We start from the raw sequence: 26,811 nt of genomic DNA on the forward strand, positions 1-26,811 counted from the left end.
CTCTTCCCATATTACAAATTAACACAACACAAAAACAAGAATATAAATATGAGTGTTTCTAATTCTGTTCTTCTTCATTAATATTAATTCTCTGAAAATGCAAACTAAGAGAAAGAACGTAGGTCGGAGAGCATGGAATATCATCCGACTTGCGGTTTTATGGGCAAGAAAAAACGCAGAATCAAGGAGGGTTTTTGTGATGGACCTCGGTAAATGCTTTAGCCGCCGGCGATCAGATTCCGGCGCCGCCTTAAGATATGGAGAAAGGGAGATGTCTTTTCATTCGAGTCCTGTTAATCATGTAAAGATGCATCGTGCACCTCCACTTATTTGTTTCAATATTCCATGCATTAAAAAACCGGCGGTTGATCGTTTCCATAATGATGATGTTGAGTATTGTCTTTACGATGACGATGTTGAGTATTGTCTTTACGACGACGACGACGACGAAGATGATGTTGATGTGAAGGCGGAGATGTTCATTACTAAGTTTTATGAACAAATTAAGATTCAAAGACAAGGAGTTAATAATTCATAAGATTTCATTTGCATCCAAACAACTTATATATATTTATGTAATTCAGTTGCCAATTTTTGTAAAAAAAATACTATTTGGAGAGTTATTATAAGTAATTAATAATCGTTTGAGAATGTTGTTTGAGAATGTTATTGGTAATTAAATTGAAGTTGCTCGATGATTAAACATCTTCATTTTAAATTTTATATGGTTTTTTTCTATCACGTCGGATTTAACCGATACTTTAATATTTTATCCATACCTTATACCTTACCTAAATTTCGGTACGCAAAAAATGTATACATTTACCTTATCTTGATTTCGGTATACCTTGTTTCGATATACCTTAATTTCGGTATAAAAAAAATCATATCTTTACATTATCTTAATTTCGGTATACTTTATTTTCGGTACGATATCGGTATTATACCTTTAATACCTAAAAAAATATATTAATTTTAAACAAATTAATCATATCGGTAAGGCAGAGATTGTATATATTAAATAATATTTCAGTATAATTATATTTTAATATTATTCAAAAATTATATTTCTATAATTAAATTAATATCAAATCTATTTAATTATTTCCTTATAAGTATTATATATATATATATATTTATATATATTAACTTATAAATACTATTTCGGTATTTCGGTATATCTCGATATACCAAAATTTTAAAAATCTCATACCTTTACTGTACCAATAATTATGGTATCGGTATCACACCTTATCTTTTTTTCGGTATACCTTAAAAGTCGATATTTTCGATATATTACGGTACGGTATTTTTGATATATTACGGTACGGTATTTTCGATATACCTTTAATATCGGTAATTTTCCCCGCCCCTAAGACGTGATAGGTATATAAATGTTACAAATTTCGATTGAAGACAAATATTTTGGTATGCTTTTATTATTTTTTATTATAATATTGATGGTATATTGACTGTCAAATTTTGTTACTAATAATGTAAAAGATTATGCAAAATTAAATCTCATTATTCACGTGTTTAATTAGCATATAGTTTATTTTACTCTAATTTTTTTACTAAATATTACAATATGATCTTCAAAATTAACCAAACATTTTCAAGAATTCTGAATTCATAATTAATATATATATATGACAAAAGTACAAGATTTTTTATTTGTGTATGAATTAACCTTGTTGAGTGAATTTAATTAAAAGTTTATGCAGTGTCTAATTTGAACATTTTATACAAATAAAGAGTCTTTGCGAAAATCTTTAATTATGTATCACTCAACTTCTTTAAATTTGGGATAACTGACTTAATTTGTTTGACGTATTTAAATGATGTGAAATTAATCATTTATACTTAAAACAAGGGACTTCCTTGTATAAATGATGTAAGCACTTATTTAGTTTATTTAAATAATTAATCATCTTCCAATTATATATCCATCAATCATATTAATTAAATATATACCTTCAATCTGTTAAAAAAATATATATTTCATTATTTATCAATACTATACGTCTTCCAACATGATATAACTCAATTTTTTATATCTCAACTAATAAGGCTGCCGCAACAAAAGAATTGGTCCATCAGTCTATAATTAAAAAAATGATAATTGGATAGAATTTACATATATTTAGTTGGAAGTGTTTATGTCAAATTTTCAAGGTGACTCTCGAGACTTAGAATCCAGATTATTCAAGAAAAATCATAGCGCAGATGAATTAAGATCCACGGAAAACAATAGAAATCTGACCCATCCCATAATTCAAACTAACTTCTTGACCTGAATTTAGTTAATAAGGCAAGCGTTTTTAAGGATGGTATAGACAATTAAAGGAGGCGTGAATACAAGTATTTGCTATAAGGAGAAGGATTTGTTTTTGGGTTTCGAAATTTATGGATTTTAAAAAACGAGAATCTTATATGCTGAGAATTTATTAGGATAATCATCCACGCGTAAACGCATAATGCCCGAAAGTTGGATAAGAGTAGTAAATTTGAGATTTTTTACACCAAAAATATTCTCTTAAACGAATGTATTCGTTCTTGGATGACGGCTCAAGATCACCCTTATGAAACCTTATATTCTCTGAGGAGGTTCTACCCCGTGGAAATGCTCTTTAATGGAACTTTAGCTTTTCAGAACAGGTCCTGGAGTAAGGCAACATATGCATAGGACCCCATTTTTTAATATATAATTTTATTAATTTTATTTTTTTTTTATTTTTTCTCCATTAATATTAAATATATATTATACAATATATATAACTTTTTTTTATCTCTTTTTTAATATCTTATTTTCGTATTATAATATATTAACCATTTATATCTCATTTTATATTATTAAAATTTTTTATTTTTTTATTATTTTAGGGCCCCAATTTAAATTTGCGTTGAGCCTCAAATTCTCAGGACCGGTCCTAAGAGTATCCTTACGTAATGATTATATCGTATAATGCTCGAAAGTTGGATAGGAGAACCCTCACATAAGGATTATATTGACCTATTTTTGTATGAATTACAAAATATTAATTGAATTATTATTATTTTAGTGGTTAATTATATTAAAAAAACACTGCACAAAATATTTTATTGGCTTATATTAAAAAAACATTAGACATAATACAATTTTATTTAAAATAAAATATTTATTTATAGATATTATAAAATTTTAATTTCCTTATATGCACATATAACTATATATAGTCACAAGCTTGTAATCAATTGTATAGAGGTTGTGTTTTCAACAAGAACATAATAAAGATGAATAAACTATTTAAACACCCATTAAAAGGATTTCTCTATATTATTAATCAACTCTATAAAATCTAGAAAATATTGTATGAAAATTCATTATCCAAATGTAATAACCTAGTTAGAAGTCAACCTTAATAAATTATGATAATCTTGACCTAATTAGTCAGTATTATCATAGTTCATAATTGTTGATTAAATCAAAATGAGAAATAGTTCAAGAAAATATGGTATGAAGATCCATCAAATGTAATATACATATATATATATATAGCTTACTTAAAAGTCAACCTACAAATTATGAAAATCTTAAACTTAAATATATTTTTAATCCTTGAGAATAATTTTGTAAATGAACATAATTCAACTTACCAATAAGAATTAAGTAGAACCTATAGACTTTCGTAATTCATTTTGAATCACAATTTTTTTGAACCTACCAACATCTTGTACCAATGAGCCAAACAACAAGATTTATGATTTTTTTTAATTATAACGATATAATAAATTTAAAAACCAACATTGTGATTTCAAATAACATTGTCTCGCATTACTTAGTACAAGTTATCTTATAGTCGCATCATCGTTTAGTACAAATTATCTTGCAGTTAAACGACTAGTTACAAAGGGAAGAAACCAGTAAAAAGAAAACATCATTATCGCCACTAATTAGCAAATAGAATGGGCGGGGTAGAAAAAATTAAACATACCAATAATGATGAACCTTTTATTATTACTTATTTCACACCCTTCTCCTTAATGGTATCCAAACTAGGTCTCCATCCTTTCCCGGAAACCGTTCGACTCAACCACATGAATTCCGGTTTCTCCTCCCACATCTCCTCCATCAACAACTCGGTTTTACCTTTCCCTTTCGTTTCATCTATCTTCTCATCAATTATTCTTCCTTTCTTGTTCGCCATATGAACAAACCGCACCATCAAAGGAAGAATCCCTGTCAAGGATGATAACAACATAGTCTTTGAATTGAGAGCACTTTTTTTATTTGCTATCAACAACAACTTTTGAATTTCTTGTAAGGAACACGACGCCGGTTTGCTTTTGCTCATCGGAATCATGAGGTATAACTTGTCTTTATCTAGTTTTTTGTCGGCCGGTAAAGGTCTCGCTGTTGATACCTTGACCGCGCCACCAGCACACACCTTGTGTGGTACCTAATATATAAAATGGTATTAAAATAATAACATGCAACTTTAATGTCATGAGTTCAAATTTTCACACACAAAAATACTCGAACAAAAAACATTAGAAAACAAAAAACGATACATATTAAAAGAACAATGATTTCTTTAAGGGTACATACCTCGACAACAACGTGACGAGGATGCTCTAGCATGAGCTCGGCGGCGGTCATTGGCGGTTCATACTCGAATATAGTGCCATTAGAGAGGATGACTTTTCCGGTGGCTGCTCCGGCCGGTCGGTGGGAGGTGCCGTTGCCCATGAGAGAAAGACTTGAAAACTATTTTTTAGTATGAAGAAATTGAATTAATGGAGACAAGCATTAATAAAAAAAAAGGAGTGTTTATAGAAATGGTTATATATTATTTAGGGAAGGATGTGTTCGTTAAACCGCTCCATCTCTTGATTGTTGTATTGGTGTACTGACTCCGGTTTATTATATATTTTATAAAAGGAGTTGGATCATATGAAAACAATTTTTTATTAGATGTTTTTGTTTTAAAATATAAATGATTAAAAAATTAGACGTGTAATGCTTTTATAATATTTTAATTTGTTCATATAAGTTTCATAAAAAAAAATATATTAGGATGAATATATAAGATGAAATAAATATTATGAGAGCTTCTTCTTCGAATAAATTATTTGACACACTCACGTGAACTAAAACATTTTAGGAGCGAGAAAACAAAAAGAAAAAAAGATAATAGATTAGAATTATGGTTACGTGAAGATATAACGAAAATGTTTGGCAAAAAAGATGTATAGAAAAGATTTTGTAAATATCATAGATCTTGATAATTTTTTTTCTTTTTATATAATCAAAATCTAAAAATTGATCTAATGAATTTATTTTTCATATTATGAAGATCATGTAAGATTTTCATGAATTTGGGTTAATATAACATTCCACTATTCCTTATAAGATTAGACATTATATATATTTTAAATATTTTAATTTTTATTAATAAAGTTTTATCAAGAATTGTTATTAAAAACAAAAACACATTATTTTATTTTTTTTAGTAATTATTTGAAAAGATAAATACAAAGCGCGCAATGGGATAGATAGTGGGAGATCACCGGATTTCATTATTATTAGTGCATGTTTGTATTTATTTAAATAAATATAGTATGTTTTTGCAATAATATTGTTGTAAAAAAATAAGGAAATTCATAATATGATCTAAATCAGATGAAAAAAAATATAATCTTCAAAATATTATAATTTATCTTGAAAAAATGATCAATTTAATTTTAATTATATTTTTAAATAATGAATAATATTTCTGAGTTTTATTAAATATAAGGGGGTCATGGATGTGTTTTATCATATATATGAACATTCTACCTTAAACAAAAAAATAGTTTTAGTTTCAAAATAATATTGAAGTTATATATTACAGGTGAAAGAATATTAATTAAGAGACAGTTTAATTTGAAATACTATAAGCCTAAGCCTGGTTTTGTTTTGGGTTATTTAAATAATCAAAAAAAAAAACATTATTTCACTCTCATCCTAATTTATTAAATCACTCAATTTATTAATCAATTACTAAAATACTCTTTATTTAAAATTATTATTTTTTATTTTATTTATATATATCAATATCATTTAAATATTTTACCTTAAGAAAATTCTCACATTTTCAAAATTATCATTCATTATCAATTTTCTTCTTCTTTGTATTATTCAAAATCTCTACCGAATAAGTCATAATATAGAAAAATTAGCATGATATTCTTTAAAGATAATTTAGAGTAAAAGATATATAAAATTGGAGAATATAAACATGCTGGTTACAAAAGTAAAATATTATCATAATATTTTTTCCAAAGAAATACTATTTATACATTTTTTTTCTTCATAAAATGAATAATATTTTATTAATAAATAAATTAGTGTAAACAAATAAATTAAAACTATTACTAATTATTTATACTTCTCAAATTCTTTTTTAAAAGTTATAATTTCTAAAACAAATAAAAATATAAAATAAACTAATTAAACAACATTTTTGATAAATAAATGTAAAAAAATTTGAGTGCACTTATTATTTTTGTTTCATGTTTACCGTGACTAATTATAATATCTTCAATAAAAAAAATTTATTTTTTATTTTTAAAAGTAGTTGTAAATTTGAAACTTCAATATACTTTCTTACTTCTGAATTTCATAAGCACTAGAAAATAAGCACTAAAAAGTCCAATATTTTCATGTAATTATATTATATTATATTATATATTTCACAGTTAATATTCAACCCAATAGAATCAAATATTTAATAATAGTTATTAACCGAACAAATATCACCGTGTGAGGGTCTCATCTAGCATCATTTATTTAAAAATAAATAAATTATATTTACTCTTTATAAAACCATATAGATTTTAAAATTTATGTAGAATACATTTTAAATTATTTTTTTTATAATTTTGAAATTCTATAATTAATGAAAATAAAAATTGGAAAACAACTGACAACTTTATTTTGAAATGTTGTTCCTTTTGAGTGCATTCTCCAATATTATCTAAAATAATAACTAGTCGTTGTCCTCAATCCTCATACCTTGTGTGTCCTATCCATATTGGTGGATATTTTTTTTTGGAGAAAAATAATTGATCTGATTTATTTTACAATAAATTTTAATTTGAGTCTGCAATACTATTTTTATTTTAAAAAAATATGGAATGTTTGAATAATTTATTAATAAATGTGGTTATTAATTATATTCCGCGTTCATGTTGATTGAACTTAACAAAAATCCATATTTGGTATAAACTTTGCCTAAATTCTTAAAATTTGATTTGATATTTCAGTCTTTATGTGATATTGTGTTGGTTATTTCTCGATTTGGTATGATTTGAGGATTAGTGTATTACTCTTGAGAGATTGTCGAGGATTTGAAAAATAAATAAATGTAGGAGAAGATGAAGAAGACGGCTTTGTTTAGTTTAGTTTTGGTCTCATTAAATTTTGTTGTCTGGGCCGGTTCAAGGCTGAACCGGCTGATCCGGTTCATCCCCTAAGGTCCGTTTGCTTGGCATTTTTAGCATTTTAGGTTATTTTTTTTTTATCTAAAGGCCTCTTAAACATTTTTAAAATCTGAAAAAATAGAAAACAACTTAAAATAATTTTCTACATTTTGTAGAACTAAAAAATTCCGGTTATGGATAGTTTAGTCATTTTACCTTATTTATCATAACTTGTATTGTTGATAACTTGTGCTACAAGTGTCCAAAAAATAAGAAGAAAATGCAATATGATTTTAAATTATTTCGGACTTTTTGATGTACTAACTTTAATTTTCAGACACATTGTAGGTTTAAGGCACTTTTGACTCAGATCGTTTATCGGTTTTTGGTCTATATCTGTCACCTACGATTGAAGGTAACTAGGTAAATTTAAATGAATTTTTCTATTCTAAATGTCTTAGTCTAGATGTAGGACTGAAAAAAACATGTCTCCTTTAAATCCTTTATTAGTACATAAGTAGAATCCTTTAAAAAGAAACGAGATTAGATTTCAGATTTAAATTTTTTAAAGATTGTGTAACATGTCATGATAAAATAAAAAAATGCTAAATTTGTTTTGGAATAGAGACTATCAATTTGGACGGGCGTGTTGACCATAGTGCCGATGTCCTTTCCCACACGAGCCCAAAAATAATTTCTAAAATTTTTCTTTCTTGGTTTCTCGAGAAATAAATTAAGTGACGATTTTTAAAAAGTGTCAAAAGTATGTATAACTATTGATAAGTTCTATTTCGGTTCCTCATCTCAATTTAAGATGAAACGACTCCCGAGAGATTCGTTTTCTTACTTCATTTTACGAGATTCAAGAGGAAGGTAAGCCATTAAACTTAGCAAAGTAATCGACTAAAGCATTTTTTCAAAAATGTATTCGAGTTGAGCCTAACATTAAAATCACTCGTCTCCTACCGCTAGAGCATTCGAGCGAATGGTAGACATGTGGCTCAGACCAATTACGAGTTACGAACCACACTTATTTTTTTTATTCAGTTCTTGCAATTTTGGAAAACCTACAAGTTTTATCATCACACTACTCACATATACTTCTATCATTGCTATTTTAATAATTTTAAATTCATGCTAATAAGATTTGAACTCACACTCACATGTACAACTATTATTGTCATTTAAATTTTATGATACTCATTAAAAAAATTTGTCTCAAATATAAAATTGAACACTTTAATCATTAGATCATTTGTGATTGTTGAATTAAATTTATAATCTTATGTATGTATATATATTTTATATTTAAGCTTTTGACTTACTAGTTAACTTTTATATTGACCAATATTTTATCTTTATTCATTTACACTAAAATGAATATTCAAAATAAAGATGGATATTCAACCTTCACCACTAAAAGTACATTTAGATTATATTTATAATGTATCTATATTAAATGATGTATTATTTAATTCATAAAACATAATTTAGACCATAAAAAACTTTATTCTCGAACATTTAAAAAAGCTTAATTATAAAAAAATAATAAGAATGTAAATCTTAAATGACTTGAAATACAAGGTAGTAGGGTTTAAAATTGCTTTTAAACTTATAAGTATTATCCTCGTCTCAACCAAATTCACACTCACATATACCATTATCATTGTTGGTCTCAAATATAAAATTTAAACACTTTAAATATTAGAACATCTATAATTGTTTGAATTCAGTTTATATATATATATAATATTTAAGTTTTTTTTAATCTTAGGTTAATCAGTATATATATATTGACCCATATGTTATCTATATTTATTTACACTCAAATGAAGATTCAAAACAAAAATAATTATTTAACTTATATCATTAAAAAGACATTAATTAAATATAATATTATAAATAGGTTATTTAATTTATAAAACACAATTTAAGTTTTAATTTTTTTTTTGTCCTCAATCATTTAAAAGAACATTATAAAAAAAATTAATAAGTTAATGCCTAAGTTGACTCAAATACAAACTAATTTATGAAGCAAAACACATCAAATCAGAAGGTTTCAGATTAAGAATTTTGGACCGCGGATTTTCTAGTTCAGCTTAAACACAGTTCAGTTCAACAACATGTCATTTAAACTTTTATGATACCCACGGTTAAATTTACACTATATAGATTCAAACGATAGTAGTTTTAAGTGTGAAGTATGAACACTTTAAAATTAAGTTATTATTTTTTTAAATAATTTTATTTCATTTAAAAAAGTCGGTTTAGCAAAACGACAAAGTTGACAAAGAAAAAAAGATAAAAGAAAAACATAGCACCAACACAAACATGACTATAAAGAGAAATAAAATCATCAAAAATAAATGACAACAAATATTAACTCTTCAACCAATGTCTACACATTATCCTCTTTGAAGATTATCCAAGAAATCAACTATACACTTGACTGAAACAGTCGATTCTCTAAATCTCCGTCAAGGTGGTGACTTTGAAAAATCTCACGGGACAGTTTTATTGTTGAATACTCTCATTTTTACATACCCAATTTATAATCTTCAAATAATTTTGAACTAACAAAATTGAATATTTGAAAATTTTAATGTAGGCTCATCGGGATATAAAACAATTAATTAATTTGGAAATTGTATTCTATCAACTAATTTTCAAAATAATTAAAATCCAAAATATTTTAAAATAAAATAAAATGCAAACAAATATATAATTAAACAAATAGACTAAATAAAATAAATATTTAGTAACTAATATAATTTATATTTGTTTTTGCATAAAAGACAAAAAAAAAAAAAAAAAAAAAAAAAAAAAAAAAAAAAAAAAAAAAGGGAGAAGACAAAAGCTTTTATCAAAAAAATCCTACATTAAAGATTAAACTTCAAAACTTATGTTTATTTTAGAAAACTCAAAAGAAGGGATTATATGCTATTTTAATTCACACAAAATAATTAACAACATTATAGGAGTTGTAAATTGTTTACAACGGTAAGTTTCCACTCACTTTGTAACTCAAGTTATAAACAAATTTAAATTTATACACAACTAAGTTATTGGGTTATTATACACCATGTTATCCTGTAATTTGGTGATTGAGAATTGATTTTTAGACTATTTAACAATTTTCTATTAAGGTGAATTTGATTCATTCACCTTAAATCGAAAAAATCCTTAATTTTAATTTGAATAATTAATTAATAAAAAATCGAGTTGTTTAAGAAAAGCAACCAAATAAACATCATAATAGCTTTTAAGTGATCTTAATTAAGACGGAATAAAAGACAAAAGAAATCCATAAATACTTATACTTCCATTGAATCTTAGATTGACTGGAAGGAAAGATAGACTCACTAGACCGAAAGCTATTCCTGTATACCTTTCTCTTCAATTGGGCACATAATCCTCAACGAAAAGTACTCAACCCTTTTATGCTCGCTATTAAGTAACTTTCTATAAAAAATGATAGTTATAGAATTGTTAGCTTATTAGCTCCTACACTTACTGGCAAATGAAACTTTAAGATTTTCTTACTCACGTTAGAAGCCTGAACATGGAATCTTCTAGTTATCTTAGATCCCTCCAGAACCCAAAAAAGGAAAAGATGAAGAGATTGATCGATCCCTCTTCTTCTTATGTGCCCGTGTGGAAATAGCTTTCCACGACACTCTTCAATCTGTTTTTAGATATTCGCTTTTGAAATTTTTAGTCGACTCAGTTACATCGTCCCTCTTCCGAAAGGATGGTCGAGTTAGCTCTTTTGCCTTCAAAGTCAACCGAAACTCCTGCAGTTTCTAGACAGCAAATACCATTAACCCCAACAATAGGAAGAAAAAGAGTAGCAACTACTTACACAAAGTAACATTGGGGTTGATTGACTTTTCTTTCTATTGTTGCATAGGTGTAGTCTCACCTCTCGCTAACAGTGAAGCAGTAGAGTTCAGCTCACAATTGTCATTCCATTTTTTACGAGCCCCCAAAGAATGACAAATAAAAGACCTTGACTTCAAAAAGCATATGATTGACCGCTTCGCCCCTAAGCCAGCTCTCGCTTTCTTCCTCATAAGCAAATCTTAAATTCCAGGTCGATAAAATGAAGCCAGAACTTAAGGGCTTTGTTTGAGTGGTTTGCCAATCCATTCTTCTATATACAAAAGCGAGAATCCTCTCGTGCGCATGCCCACCTTTAAATTCGTTCTTCATCAGCACGTCTACTCTCACAAAACGGAAGTCGTCATCAAGCTTACCGAGATTTCACCTTTTGGGACCTTATCTTATCTTATTAAGGTGGATGGAAAGACCAAAGCCTTTGGCCTTTGGTTGAGCAGTGGGCTTAAGAGTAGAAAGGTTAATGTCAGGAAGGATAGTGTATATGTGAAGCCCACTAGAGATCATAGAGGTTTGCTGGGAGGTTCTTGTTTTCCTATAGAAAGATGAAGGAAAACGCTATTGCTTTGACTTAATCTTAAAGTGGACGAGAACGCGAGTTAACAGAATCCAGCTCAGAGATAAAGTTAAAAACACGACTGATAGAGTAAGAGCGAAAGCTCAAAGGAACCCCGTACAAAAAATCTCAAGATCCTCTCTAGCAGAGCCACTTGACCAGAGAGATGTTTCCACATTCTTAATTAAATCAATGCATTTGACCGAAAAATCTCTTTTTGTTTGGTCCACTTGCTCTTGTTGCATGCTCTTCCGTCTTCGGCTTGTCACAAAGATTATGCCTTTAAAAATGAACTACTGAGAGATCAAACTCCAATGTTAGGAAGTGTTTTCGATTAAAAAAAGAAAAAGTTCTCTTACCAAGGGCACAAGATCATATACAGGATCCAGCAGTATGGTAGGTACGAATTCATGGAATGATAGAACAAAACGGCTACTTGTAGCCTATTCGTGAACACGTGAAATAAGAGATTTCTTACCACCTTCTTCATTTTACAGTATTACATTATAAGATGTTTAAGTTAAAACCGCTAAACTAAGGGATAACATTTATAAATCAATCTAGAGAAATTTGATGAAGTCTAGTTCAATTTCAAAATTTTCTTAAAAGCACTAAGATTTGAATTTTTAAGATGACATGAGACTGTTCTATGCTTTTTTTTTTTTTTTTTTGTCTATTGGATCAAACGAAAAACGAAACAAAATATATCTGGTCAGATTTGTAGATGTCTAGAGGCTGAAGACCCTTGTTGACCGAGTCGCTACCGAAGATTCCAAACAAACCCGGTCCGTTGCCCTTAGGGCTTGTTTGTCTTTGAAAGTAGTTAAGTATTATTATTTATATATATTTAGTATCTAATTTAAATTATCTTTGAAAATCTAATATGTATATATAAAATATGATTCTATTATTATAACATGTTTTTTTATTCCATCGGAGTTCTCGTAAAGCCACGGGGAAGATAGAGAGAGAATGGAGTCAACCCTGCACTAAATTTGGGGGTCTTACGCGATCATCATCGCCGATACTTACTAATCTTTCCTAAAATTATCCAAATCACCTTAATCGGTTCATCCCTTCTCTCTCTACCTCACGGCCGCCCGTCCGTCCGTCCGTCGTCGTCCGATTATCCTAGGTATGTAATCGCATTCATACCTTACCGCGCTTCGACATCGACATCGTATTTTTTTCCCCTTTTTCCAAGAAATGAACTTCATCCCATTTCCTTATTAGGGTTTTTCTCTCTATGTCAATTGTCGCCGCGATTTAGGATTCTAATTTCATCTCTACGCATAAGTTCATAAAGGGAAGGACTTTGACTAATTTGTTGTTTGTTTGTTTGTTCTCTTTTATTATTATTGTGATACAGAACATTTGAGCAGGCTTTGTGATCCATACAGAATAAGCTTTTCTAGGGTTTCTTCTGTTGTTTAATTTGAATCTGGGGAAGGGGATCTATCAATTTTGTTGTTGGATTCTAATGAAAATTTCTGATAGTAGTTGAGTTTAAGAAGAGGATTATTCAAATGGACAGTACAAATTCTACAGACAAACCATCTATTGATCTTGAAACTGGTCAGACAAATAATGAGGAAGATAGGCCTTTGTTGTTTAGTCATAACAATATATTGAGAAATTTGTTTTGTAACGATGGAAATGTTAATTCAACAAGAGAAGAAAGGATTATTCAAGAACAACAATTGGTCCAAACAAACGAGAATGAGATAAGCAAAAGATCTTATAACAATAACAAGAAGAAGGCTTGTTGTAAACCACCTCGGCCTCCTAAAGGTCCTGAACTTGATGCATCTGATGTGAAGTTAATAAAGGAAATCTCACAACTTGCTATGAAGAAACGGGCAAGAGTTGAACGTATGAAAGCCTTGAGGAAGATGAAGGAAATCAAATCATCGTCGTATTTATCGTCTACGCCATCTAGGAGTAGCATTTCTGCGTTCATCATCACAATTCTCTTCTTTCTTATTGTTATATTTCAAGGTATTTTACTTATTTTGAGGACCCATTTGAAGCTGCATCTGAGTTTGAACATGCTTTAACCATATGAGCTTGTTTTTGTATTTGCAGGTTTGAATTCTAAAGTGGGATCTCATCATGTGATCTTTCAAGGCTCTCCAGAGCCATCAATGGCGGCTACTGACAGTTTGATATCAGTTCAGTTTTTCCATGACCCATCACGAAACATAGGCAATGGTCCCGATTCGAGTTCTCCATAGTGAGTTTTTAAATTTCTCTTGTACCATTTTTGTTTTTTGGTTTAACAATTTGTTGTTTGTGTTTGTGTTTGTGTTTGTGCAGCACTATGGAGCAGGCTTCTGGTTCAGATTCAGCATCTCCTGGATAGGAAGATATTTTTTTGTGCATTTTGAGGTTGACTTTTTTTGTTTTTTTGTATATATTCTGGTGGTGTCCAACATAGCCTTAATTAAACTACTATTAGTAGATACGATAATAATGGCTATGTTCTCATCTTTTCCATCTCTTTGTACTAAAATTCTTGTAGGGTTTCTTTGTTTATTAACACGGATTTTTATTTGTTTTTTTAATTATAGGAAATTAATAAGATTTTAAAACATTTGATCTCTTTAAGTCATATTAGTCATATTAACTTCTCTAATTGATTTGCTCAGATTTAAGGCACTTCAAATATTTTAGTTGTTAAATATGATTTTTTATTTGCATATGTTAATTTATTTATAAATAATTGTATTTAGAATGAAAAGTAAAATTGAGTTAGATGAAATTTATGTAGAAGACAATTTGGGTAGGTTTTATTTTTCGGAAAAAATTTATAAAAATATGAGTGGGTGAATAATAACACAAAAAAACAAAAAACTTATAAATGGATTATTAGATCTACTTTGTGTCATTTAATGTCAACCCAAATCGACCTAATTTCGACTGAAAAAAAACATAATCCTAACATGATATATTTTTTTTTTATTTCGGTCCAAAACCTTAGTAAAAAGTATTTATTTTTTTAAAATTAAATTTATTGATTTTTGGAACAAAATTAACATTTTAAGGTATTGGCTAGGGTAATTTAGACATTTTCCATTCAATGGCAGTTACCGTTTCTTAATCTAAGTACATCATGTTGCTCATTTGGGAAATTATACTACCTTCAAATCTCTATTGCAATGATTATAAAATAATTTAACACTTAAAAACAGATATATCAGATTTATGTGTTTATCTGGCCTCTAAGCTTTGTGTCTTCAAGATCAGATACCAAAAGAATATAATTAAGGTTTATACAAAAAAAAAAAAAAAAACAACAATAATAATAATGTCTACAAATATTAAGAAGTTTCGAACCATAAAACGAAATCATCAGGATCACCGGTTTTGAACAACACCCCCAATGCCGTTCTTTCTTTACCCCTGCAAGGATGGATAACCCGGATGAAAAATACATACATGATGTTTCGAAATGAAGATAGTAACATGATCAACACAGATGTAACTTTACTATTCTTAGCTCGAGTGGAAAGAATTCCCAAAACAAACAAAAAATTGAGCTAACCTTGCTTGCAATATTGTTTGAGAGCCAATCCAGTCCCTCATAGAGCCCTTCACCAGAAGTGGCACATGTGCTCTGAATATACCTGTAACAGTTTTATATATTGACCGTTAATTTTGTGTTTTCGAATGTTAATGTTGCGATTAAAATTATGGTTAGTTACCAATGACGCTGTCGGAGAGAATGAAGGCCAAGCTTATCGGTTATCTCAGCAGCATTCATAGCATTTGGAAGATCTTGTTTGTTAGCAAATACAAGCAATACAGCATCCCTCAACTCATCCTTCAATTCCATTTTCCAATTTTCAATTTCTGTGAGAATAATAATGTTACTTTACTACTAATCCACAAAATTATTTTCCTTTTACCTCATTCAACATTCTGTGCAGCTCGTCCCTTGCTTCACCCACACGATCGCGATCGTTACTGTCAACAACAAATATAAGCCCTTGCGTATTCTGAAAGTAGTGTCTCCATAATGGTCTGATCTGAAAACCATTGAGTTTGCAATCTTTATATTACTATCACAAGATATCCAATTTCTAGATCCAGATTCAGATCCAAAAAGTGTTTCCAAATGGGTATAGAAACAAATCGAGATACATAAACAATAAGTATTTTCAAACACGAACCTTATCCTGACCTCCAACATCCCAGACAGTAAAGCTAATATTCTTGTACTCAACAGTTTCCACATTGAACCCTAATTTGAGTCCAATTTACAAACAGCATAAGGACTCCAATTACAATCAAAAGCTAACAAAAAAGAGATGAAAAAGAGTACTCACCAATAGTAGGAATAGTGGTAACAATCTCACCCAGCTTGAGCTTGTAAAGAATGGTAGTCTTACCAGCAGCATCGAGACCTACCATCAAAATACGCATCTCTTTCTTTGCAAACAGACGACTGAAAAGCTTGGTAAAAGATAACCCCATCTCTACACTGCAAGAAATCAATACATTTGATCAAAGATCTCTTATTTTCTCATATCCTTTACTAGGGTTTTGATCCTTTATCATATCAGATACAGCAAACACAGGGAAACATTTCAATTTCGCATCAAAATCCAAACTTTACAAAGGTTTAATCGGATAAATGATAGAAAGCAAAGATCTGAGTTTATTAGATCTGAGTGAAAAAACAAAGAGATCATTTACCAGTGAAATGGATCGATAATATATATATCTAGTTGGATCCAATTCAAAACATGGAAGCGATTTGCATATACATGTGAATATATTATTAAATAGAGATTGAAAGAGTTTCTTCAATACCTGGTGTGAGAGAATGCAAACTAAGGAAGGTGTGAAAAACTGAACTATTCGTCAGGAGATAAGAATGCGAATTATATATATATATATATAGCGTTCAAACTCCGCTGAGAGATTGCGTCGTCAGATCGCGCGTTCGATTCCTAGTTCAAGCATAAAATTGCTCATTTCTTTTTCAATTTATGATTTGTTTATCACTATATATATAAAAATTTAATAATGCATAACTCTAAGTAGAGATAATAATAGGTACGACACCGTGGGGAAATTGGAGTAAATGACCCTTAAGATAGGGTCATTTGCGTCCGTGGTCACTGATAATTAAATTTGATCTGGTGACCACTTTATTTTTTTTGGACAAAATTACCTTTTTCGCGTAACGCGAAGAGAGTTCGCGTTTCGCGAAGTGAAACAGTATTGATATATACTCAAGTTTTTTCATTTTCTTCATTTCGTTTCTCTCTCTTCTCTTTCTTCTCTCTCTATTCTTGTTCGTCGGCGAAAACTTTGGCGACGGCGACTACGATTATGCCCCATGAATCTACAAAGATAAGAAGACCTTAACCTGAATCAATGTTTATAATACAGATTTGTGTTCTTATTTCCATACCTTCATTTCAAACCTTAACTCTAACCCAAATCGATTTATGTTCATGTTTCCAGCATCTCCATCTGAAAACCCTAAATCAATTAAATCTGTTCATATTGGTTCATATTTGTTCATACTGGTTCATATTGATTCATATTGGTTCATTTTTTTGTTCATCTTATTGTTCTTATGTCGATGATGATATTTGCAGATCATATGGGTTCTGTTTCGCGAAGGGCTTCTCGTTTCACGAATAACTTCTCGTTACGCGAAGGGCTTCTCGTTTCACGAAGGGTTTCTCGTTACGCGAAGTGCTTCTCGTTTCGCGAAAGGCTTCGTGTTTCGTCATATGGGTCTGGATTCAGTGAAGAAGTATTTACAGCAAGACGGAAACCGGCTAAGTGTCGACGTTATAGATGAAGGATTTTCTCAATAGTCAATACAATTGAGTTGTTTTCATTTAGGTGTTCTATAATTATATGTTAAAGGGTTTATTTATAGAATTGCATTTTGAAAGGGGGGGAGACATAGAGAAATTGAGATTGGACTTGGATAAACTTCCATTCATATTAAGGGACTTTAATCCAATTTGCATTATTAAACCTAATCCTAATGGACATTAAAATAAGCTTCATTTCCTCAAATTCTCTAATTAAAATGAAGCTTCATTTCTTTTGTCTGTTTTATTTTTTTAATGAGATATATATAAAGTTTTTCTAATTATTAATGTAATATTGTACTTTCATCCTGTCACCTAAAGAAATCAAATGATAAACATATTTTTGTTATTTATAATTTGGGATAGAAATTTAAGACAAAACTCACCAAAATGTAATGTTTTTATCATTCATACTCACCAAGAAGTTTCAAACTAGACTAGAGAGTTATCATATATAAAGCTATAAAAAAACAAAAAATGGAGGACCAGTCTAGTTATTATTTGAACAAATAAGATATATCTTTTCTTTGGATATTAGTGGTAGTCTATTATGGAAATGAAGAATTGTTCTCATTCACCTAATCATTCACCTAATATTTTCTTTGTCCTCATCAATTTGTTCTAGTTGTTCATATTGTCAATTTGTTCTAGTTGTTCATATTGCGCACCACCACGCCCATTATTATGATTGTCTGATTTTCTTTGTCCTCGTCGACGACATTCATGTTCATACAATCCCTCCACTTCATCATCCGGTTCATCACGATCCTTTGGCTTCTCATAAGATCGCTCACGAGATTTCTCCCTATCACCCTCTCTATCTCTTCCCTTTTCACGGGATTTTTCCCTACACATGATGTGGTGAACATCAGAATCATTCATATCAAAATGCACAAACTGAAATTCAGATTAAAAAAACACTAACTGTGTTTGGGAGAGGTACAATTCCAATTCTTTTGTTTGTTTAACAATTTAAAACTAAGAATTCAAATGAAAGCACCAAGGGTGTATGTAGTATTATCGGTCTGCATGACGATCAGCCCTTTAGTATTCGTAGTGCCTATTCGTAGTGCTTATGTAGTATGCCCTTCGCGAAACGAGAAGCCCTTCGCGTAACGAGAAGCACTTCGCGAAACGAGAAGCCCTTCGCGTAACGAGAAGCCCTTCACGTAACGAGAAGCACTTCGCGAAACAGAACCCATATGAACAATAAGATGAACAAAAAAATGAACCAATGTGAATCAATATGAACCAATATGAACAAATATGAACCAATATGAACCAATATAAACCAATATGAACATATTTAATTGATTTAGAGTTAGAGTTTGATTAAGAACAACATAAATCGTTTGAAATGAAGATAATAGACAATAAAAACATAAATTGATTTAGGGTTTTCAGATGGAGATACTGGAAACATGAACATAAATCGATTTGGGTTAGGGTTAGGGTTTGAAATGAAAATATGGAAATAAGAACATAAATCTGTATTATAAACATCGATTCAGGTTAAGGTTTTCTTATCTTTGTAATTTAATGGGGAATAGTCGTAGTCGCCGTCGCCGAAGTTTTCGCCGCCGCCGACGAACAAGAACAGAGAAAGAAGAGAGAAGAAAGAGAAGAGAGAGAAACAAAATGAAGGAAATGGAAATTTTAAGTATTTATATTAACCTAATTCACTTCGCGTTTCGCGAAGTCCCTTCCCGTTACGCGAAAAGGGTAATTTCGTCTAAAAAAAATAAAGTGGTCACCAGATCAATTTTAATTATATGGTGACCACGGAGGTAAATGCCCCCATCTTTAGGGTCATTTCGTCCAATTTTCCCACCGTGGATACTCGATGGTTGAGGTCGAATATTTTAAATTGGGGTCGAGATGGGAAAGATTAGGAAGTTACTCAATCGAGTTCGGAGATGGGAAATATATATAATAGGATAGGAGGTTACCCAATTGGGTTCGGGTCGAGAAGTAAAATAAAAATCAAGTTCATGAATGAATATTTTACTACTCGACGAGTTAAGTACACGTTATCATCCCAAACTTTTATCATGAATTTCACTTGATTTGTTTTATCGTGGCAACTGACTTGAAATCTAAGATGCAGCGACAAAATGCTATAATATAAAATTATTACATATATAATAAAATTTAAAATGTTAAATTTAAAAGTTATAATATGACTTAATATTTTGAAACCAACATAAATTGGTAACATTACATCTATATAATTTTAGTTTTTATTATATAACTTTACAATAATATCTTTTTCTCAGAGTAAATTTATTAATGTGTGGGTTTACTTGTTTACAAAATTTAAAACGATTAAATTTAAAAATTAAGATAAAATTTTAAACTATATTTATTTGATATATATTATTATTATTTTAAAAGATGGAATATTTAAAAACAATTATTTTTAAAAATTATTTATATATTAATTTGTGCTATAAAATATAAATTAATAATTAAATTGAGACAATTGACTTATAATATTCTTTTTATAATTTTCTTTATAGTTCTCTTTTCAAAATATAATTATTTAAAAACATGATTATGTTAACATTAATATTGTTAAAATTTATTTTAATAAGAATAGGTTGATTAGGATAACTATTAGTAATTTAATAATTTTTATATATTTTGGAAAACGTTAAAAATATTTCATTAAAATCTCAAAAGTGGGAGGGTCAAGGATCAAAACTAGACAAACCTTAGCTATGATTTAAGGATGACAATTAAACGACCCTAAAAAAATGATTAGTAGCAATCAAACATACAAACAAAGATTACAAACAAAGATTATAAACTGTATCAAATTCTAATTATCCCAATCAGGATTTTTATTTTCATACCAACCTGTTGTATCAATATATTATTTTTCTCTTCCCCTAGTCCTTTCTCTTCCTCTTCCTCTTGCAATGAAAGGGGGATGAACTGAAAGTTTGATGAATACTGCATATTCTCATTTTGATTTCTTTCTTTATATGAACCCGTTCTGATTTGATAGAAATAATTATTTTCCAGAATTTTCAGGCACTTCACCTTATTGTTCTCCACTTGAATTTCTAGATCAGTCTCAAGATTCTTGTATTTGTTTCCTTCGGCTTCATCTATGAATCCTCTATAACAACCTTGATAACATCTACTTCAACTTGATTATTCTGAATATCCTCCTCTATGGTTTTCTGTATTACAGCTTGACTTGTTTGAGAATCAACCTACTTTATCTTCTTCATTCTCTGTTTCATTGCTACCTTTATTCTCTTCTTCAATAAAAACCCTCTTAATATATTTTCTTCATTTTCAGAGTCTTCATTGATTTCTACTTCTTTCTCCACATTTTGCTCTTTGCTTTTAGACTCTCCTGTTTCTTTTTCCTGATTTTTTGTTTCTTGGTCTTTCAGTATTTTCTACTCATCTTCCATAGCTTGAGCATATTTCGTGCTGGCATGCTGGAAAGTATTGCAGAATGCACACCTGTCCGGTCTCCATTAAGTGATTCCCATGACATTAGATTTTCTTTTTCTGTCGACCACGGTCATATTATTCGGCAATGTGATATGAGGATTCACCTCTATGCTAATTCTAGCAAATGATAATGTTCTCCTCCTTATGTTATTGGGTCTATGTATAATAGTTTTCTCAATAACCCTACAAAATGACTAATGACTTATGCTTTGTACATGTGTGCAGGGATATTCCAAAGTTTGAACCATATTTGTGTTGTCTCCTTAGGTTTACTTAACATGTTCAAATCTTCGGACCATCTTTTCAACTTCATACAGTTGGATCAAATATATGTATGCCCATTATTCAGAATGTCATCCAAATTCGACCCATTTTTGAATTGAAGAAAGTAGAGATCATGAATATTTGCAAAGATCTTCTCCATCCCATTTTCCTTCCACTGTTTCATTAAAGTTTCTTTAGTGATTGAGAATGTACTCTATTTTTTCTAATATAATTCTCCACCACCACATTTTCTCATTCTTTTATGCAATTTTCTTCTACTTCATTGGGAAGTGTAAATTCAAAAGGAAAATTAAGTATTTCCACTTTTGTTTTAACATCCTCCAAGAAGATTTTCCCTTTGTAGGCATGGTCTTCAACTTTCTTTCCTGCATTTTTATTCCATACCTCATTTACTTTCCAGGTATAGTTGCTCCTGATAGTATAAGTCTTCGATTTAGGGGTCTTCATCAACTCCCTCATTATAGCCACTGGACAGTTTACTATCTATTTATATTCTTCATTCTTCAGCAAATTCTAGTCCTAAAGATAATGAATATTGAGTTGAATTGTTATATCCTGGACTTTCTCTTTATTAAGAATAATCTCTCATTTTTTAGAATGCATCAAAAGCTTGGTGATTTGGTTTTTGAGGCCAAACAAATTGGTTTTTTCATTGTAACTAACCTTCCAGACTCCTTCATTCTTTCCTTGCTTTCCTACATTAATTTCTTCAGAAGTCTTCTTCCCTTGTTTTCCTACATTATCTTTTTTAGAATTTTCCACAACATTTGATTTTCCTTTACTTTTGTCATGTTTTTCTTGAATGACTTCTTCAACAATCTCCTTGAGACATTCCATAACAAACTCTTTGACTTCCTTAGCTTTATTACTCTTCTTTTTCTCCATTGTTGAAGAAGAGAACAAATAATAAAATAGAATAAATACAGAAATAGGACAATTCAGAAACGCTAAAGATTTAGCGACAAAACCGTTTCAAAAGGCAACCTCCGAGAACACCAAAAATTAGAGAACACACCGACGTCGCAATCAGGAAATAAGCATCCAGAAAAAGCTACCAACGAAATTCTGAGAGATTTAGGGTTATCGACACTTACTTTGTGAATCGTGTCGTTAGTGACGATCGTGCAGTTCGTGTCGATCGTGTCGTCAATTGTGTTGTGTCAACCGTGCTAATCGTGTCGTCGATTATGATGTGTCAACCGTGCCGATCGTATCTCCAAAAATTTTCTCTCTCTCGGATTTGAAATTTGTAGAACTTTATATATAATATACATATAAGATTATTTTATATTTTTTAGAGTAAAATAAAATATGAAAATGTAAACTCTCAAAACATTGAAGAAACCTTAAACTATATTCACTTCTCTATTAAAGAATTAGTAAATTGTTTGATTTTTACTTAAAACACATCAGATTAGATTTAAGTGAGTTATATTTTAAAATTAAAATGTAATTTTGGAGATATAAAAATAAAATAAAATATATCACTCACCAAATTAAAATGTAGTTTTGGAGATATCAAAATAAAATAAAATAAAATATATCATTCACCAGATTACTTGATGTTAGAGAATTGTTGGCTTAAGATATAATTATAATTTATTTGATAAACATAACATAAAATAAAAAAGCTATTAAATACAATTATAAAATTAGTCAAAATTCTTTCTCTTTACTTGAAACTGCTAGATGTGAAAGTCTTGGTAAAGAAATAATAGTAAAACAAAAATGGTTTATATAAATTGTATTTTTTTAAATTAACATAATTAATAAATTTAACATGGTTGCTTGGTACTGATTTTTTTTTACTTGAGAGAATGGGAAAATGAATAGTTTCATTGATTTGATTACTAAATACAAATCATACATTTTTTTTTAAAATTGGGAGGAATAAAAATGTCCTATACTAATTAAATTGTATTTACTTTTAAACAAATTAACATAAATAATAAATTTGACATTGTGGAATTAAAATTTTCAATCAACATCTTTTATCACTTACTCTTAATTTTTCACTAATAATATATAAAACAATTTAGAAACATTCATGAAAACAATTAATATATTCGATATTGTGGGAACAAAATTTTCAATTAACATAGGGATAAACTCTGAAGTTTTTCACTAATAATATATAAAAACAATTTAGAAACATTAATAAAAACAATTAATATATAATAAACCAGTATTTTTAAGTCTTATTTGAGGTAATACATATAATTTTGTTATTATATAATTCAAATTAATCAAATTTTGTTTTAAATTTAAAATATAAAGTCTTATTAGTTTAATGATTGTACTTGTTTTTTGTTTTTTTTTGTTTTTTTAAGTTCGAAACATATAGTATTTTTAATTTTACTTTTAACCGTTTTAAGTTTATGGGTGACTAAACTTACGACCCGACTCAAATACCCATTCACTCTCACATATATACCAAAATTAATCACAAATCTCGACCCGACAATTCTGACACATTGAAATTAAACATTATTATATATATATATATATATATATAATTATTTTTTATTTATAACATTTTTAATATTAAAATACAAATAATATTTTACCTATATCACTTTTTCACTAAAAACTCATTATTATAAATTATATATATATATATATATATATATATATATATATATATATAACTTTATAAAGTTAACTCGATTCTAATAATAATAATATCCCAACTAAAATTATTTAAAAATTAAAAATAAGTATTTCAGTAAGATGCTAGATAGTTAACTTTATAAATTAAAAAATAATTAATAATTCTTTTATTTTATTTTGTTTATTATTAAGATCATTCGTATTATTTTATTTAATAATATATATTAAATTTGACTTAATGTAGTAAAATCTAAATTAACGCAATAAGTAGTTCGAGTTGCAAAATTGGTTTCATTCCATTTAAATTTTTTTAACATGAAACAAATATCATAAAAATAAAAAATAAAAAAACCCAAATCTTAGGCCCTACTTCTTTAATATTATATTAATCTCCTTCATAAAATAAAGTTAAGATTGCAGGGACTTTTTATATAAAGAAAGAAAATTAAGATTTACACTTTACAAAGAAATAAAAAAAAAAAATCCAATTTCAAATGAGACATTAAACAAGATCTGAATCCTTTTGTGGAAATATTTGATTATAAGAAAAAAAAAAAAAAAAAAGGTTCACGTCGTGAATTTTCTATATAAAAGTCCCTCAATTTCTCAATGAAAGTATATAAATCATATGTAACAAATTGGACTATTTTACTAAGCTATAGAAATAATGTCCTTTCATTCTCTTCTAGCTTTCTCTTCTTTAGTCATAATCTCTTCTCTATTCCTTCCCATTCTTGTTCATTCAGATTGCGGAAGAAATCCAGTTATTTTCAACTTTGGCGATTCCAATTCCGATACCGGTGGATTTGCTGCTGCTCATGGCCTCATCTTTGGGTTCCCTCTAGGCCGTAATTTCTTCAATGGTGTAACCTATAGGTTATGCGATGGACGCCTTCTTATCGATTTCCTTTGTGAGTTTTCCATATATTACTACATTTTTAATGGAAAATATCATCATTTTATTTAGGTGTATAATATGAAAGAAAGAGTAGTAATATATGCTTTATAAATTGATTTTTATTTATGCAATTTTTTATGTTTTCATGTAATTAATTGCTAGATCAGTAAGGTAATCAATTTAAGGGTATGTAAGGATATCTTCACATATTTGGAAATACTCATATGCGAAACTGGATCTGAATTTTAACCATACAAAAATAATAAATTATTTATTTAAAAATAAATAAATACTATAACTAAAATATTAGTTTAAATGAGATATATTTAAAAACATGATATTTAAAAATTGGTATAAAGAAATGTTCTTGTTTGTTATTTTTTCCATTGAATTCCAGTCTATATATGTAATTAGGGAAACAAATATAATGAAGGGTATGCAATATATCTTCAATAAACTCAACTTATTGAACAATGAAGTAACATAGCCTTATTCTTTTAGGTGAAAGCCTAAAGACACCTTATTTGGCACCATATCTGGAAACAGTAAGGGATAATAATGTAGCAAATGGTGCTAATTTTGCTGTAAGTGGTTCAGCCACTCTTCCAAGTTCTAACCTTTTCAACTTGGCTGTTCAAGCTTTTCAGTTTATTCGTTTTCAAAATCGCTCCATTGCCTCCAATACACGAGGTGATTTTATTTGATTTAATAATTGCTTGAACGTAATTTCATTTCTCTCGTTGTTATAAAATTCGAGTTCTTTATATTTTTCAAGGCATCCCATATTCGCTATCGGTCAAAGACTTCAATAATGCACTTTATACATTCGACATCGGACAGAACGATCTGGCTGGCTCGTTTAGTTATCTTTCGTATACACAAGTTATTCAAAAGATCCCGTCTTTCATAGATGAGATCAAAAATACTTTATGGGTTAGTTAGTAAATTATTTCAATTGCAGTAATTGAATTTTGTTGTAATTAATAATCATGAATTGCAGATGATATATTCACATGGTGGAAGGAACTTCTGGATTCACAATACTGGCCCATTGGGGTGTTTACCCGAACAGTTAGTATCAAACCGGGCAAATTCAAGGGATTATGACAAGTTTGGATGTTTATCGCCCCATAATAAAGCAGCGAATGTTTTCAATAATCAATTAAATGATCTATGCAAACAACTTAGATCGCAAATGAAGGATGCCAAAATTGTGTATGTTGATATATACACTATTAAGTATGACCTTATTGCAAGTTCTTCTATTTACGGTGAGTTTGATTTTTTTTTAACATAAAGTCTATTTTCTTTTCTCAATGAATTTGTTACGTTTTATAGGATTCGAGAAACCACTTATGGCATGTTGTGGAAATGGTGGCCCTCCTTACAACTTCAATCCAAACAAGCGGTGTGGCTCTACTTCCGGTTATGATGTTTGTAAAATGGGGTCGAAGTTTGTGAGCTGGGATGGAACACACCATACTGAATTCGCGAATTCGATAGTTGCAAACAAAGTATTGTCGGGAAATTACTCTACACCTAATTTGAAGATTGATTTCTTTTGTAAGTAGGAAAATATATGAATAAGGTTGTATTTCTTTTTGTAATTGGACACTGGAGGTATCTTAATCCTCTTGTTTGCTGTCATCTGATTCTTATCGCGGCCTTTTCCTGTCGCCCAGGAATGACCCATGGAATAAGTTTGGGTGGTTTTTAAAAAGTTAGGAAAAAATTCTAAATAAAACTAATAGATAAAGGTAATTTATCATTTTTTTAATAATTAAATAAATAAACATAAAAGTATATTAAAA

General features: G+C 29.2%; 5 protein-coding genes across 6 annotated transcripts; 3 read left to right on the top strand and 2 right to left on the bottom strand.

Annotated features, from left to right (window-relative positions):
- Positions 1–97: 97 nt before the first annotated feature.
- LOC124929910 lies at positions 98–538 on the top strand. Its single transcript, XM_047470291.1, has one exon. The coding sequence runs from the start codon at positions 98–100 to the stop codon at positions 536–538; it is 441 nt and encodes a 146-aa protein (XP_047326247.1).
- A 3,459-nt stretch (positions 539–3,997) lies between these two features.
- On the bottom strand, positions 3,998–4,729 carry LOC124929912. Its single transcript, XM_047470292.1, has 2 exons — positions 4,589–4,729; positions 3,998–4,439 (listed from the first exon to the last, which is right to left on the bottom strand). The coding sequence occupies exons 1-2, from the start codon at positions 4,727–4,729 to the stop codon at positions 4,002–4,004; spliced, it is 579 nt and encodes a 192-aa protein (XP_047326248.1). The 3' UTR covers positions 3,998–4,001.
- An 8,105-nt stretch (positions 4,730–12,834) lies between these two features.
- LOC124929030 lies at positions 12,835–14,455 on the top strand. The gene is made up of 4 exons (XM_047469287.1): positions 12,835–13,031; positions 13,266–13,894; positions 13,982–14,129; positions 14,213–14,455. The coding sequence occupies exons 2-4, from the start codon at positions 13,423–13,425 to the stop codon at positions 14,256–14,258; spliced, it is 666 nt and encodes a 221-aa protein (XP_047325243.1). The 5' UTR covers positions 12,835–13,031; positions 13,266–13,422; the 3' UTR covers positions 14,259–14,455.
- Positions 14,456–15,072: 617 nt separating this feature from the next.
- Positions 15,073–16,873, bottom strand: LOC124929031 (ADP-ribosylation factor-like). Of its 2 annotated transcripts, none has more exons than XM_047469288.1 (7): positions 16,712–16,873; positions 16,225–16,379; positions 16,069–16,139; positions 15,805–15,924; positions 15,601–15,719; positions 15,441–15,522; positions 15,073–15,298 (listed from the first exon to the last, which is right to left on the bottom strand). In XM_047469288.1, exons 2-7 carry the CDS (start codon positions 16,370–16,372, stop codon positions 15,293–15,295), a joined length of 546 nt encoding a protein of 181 aa, XP_047325244.1. In that variant the 5' UTR covers positions 16,373–16,379; positions 16,712–16,873; the 3' UTR covers positions 15,073–15,292. The 2 variants fall into 2 exon arrangements, with proteins under 2 accessions (XP_047325244.1, XP_047325245.1); XM_047469289.1 differs by lacking the exon at positions 16,712–16,873 and adding an exon at positions 16,595–16,616.
- Positions 16,874–24,769: 7,896 nt separating this feature from the next.
- On the top strand, positions 24,770–26,571 carry LOC124929913 (GDSL esterase/lipase At1g09390-like). Its single transcript, XM_047470293.1, has 5 exons — positions 24,770–25,013; positions 25,502–25,690; positions 25,776–25,933; positions 26,001–26,271; positions 26,339–26,571. The coding sequence occupies exons 1-5, from the start codon at positions 24,770–24,772 to the stop codon at positions 26,569–26,571; spliced, it is 1,095 nt and encodes a 364-aa protein (XP_047326249.1).
- Positions 26,572–26,811: the final 240 nt, after the last annotated feature.

This window comes from Impatiens glandulifera, chromosome 3, assembly GCF_907164915.1.
Source record: "Impatiens glandulifera chromosome 3, dImpGla2.1, whole genome shotgun sequence".
NCBI lineage: Eukaryota > Viridiplantae > Streptophyta > Magnoliopsida > Ericales > Balsaminaceae > Impatiens > Impatiens glandulifera.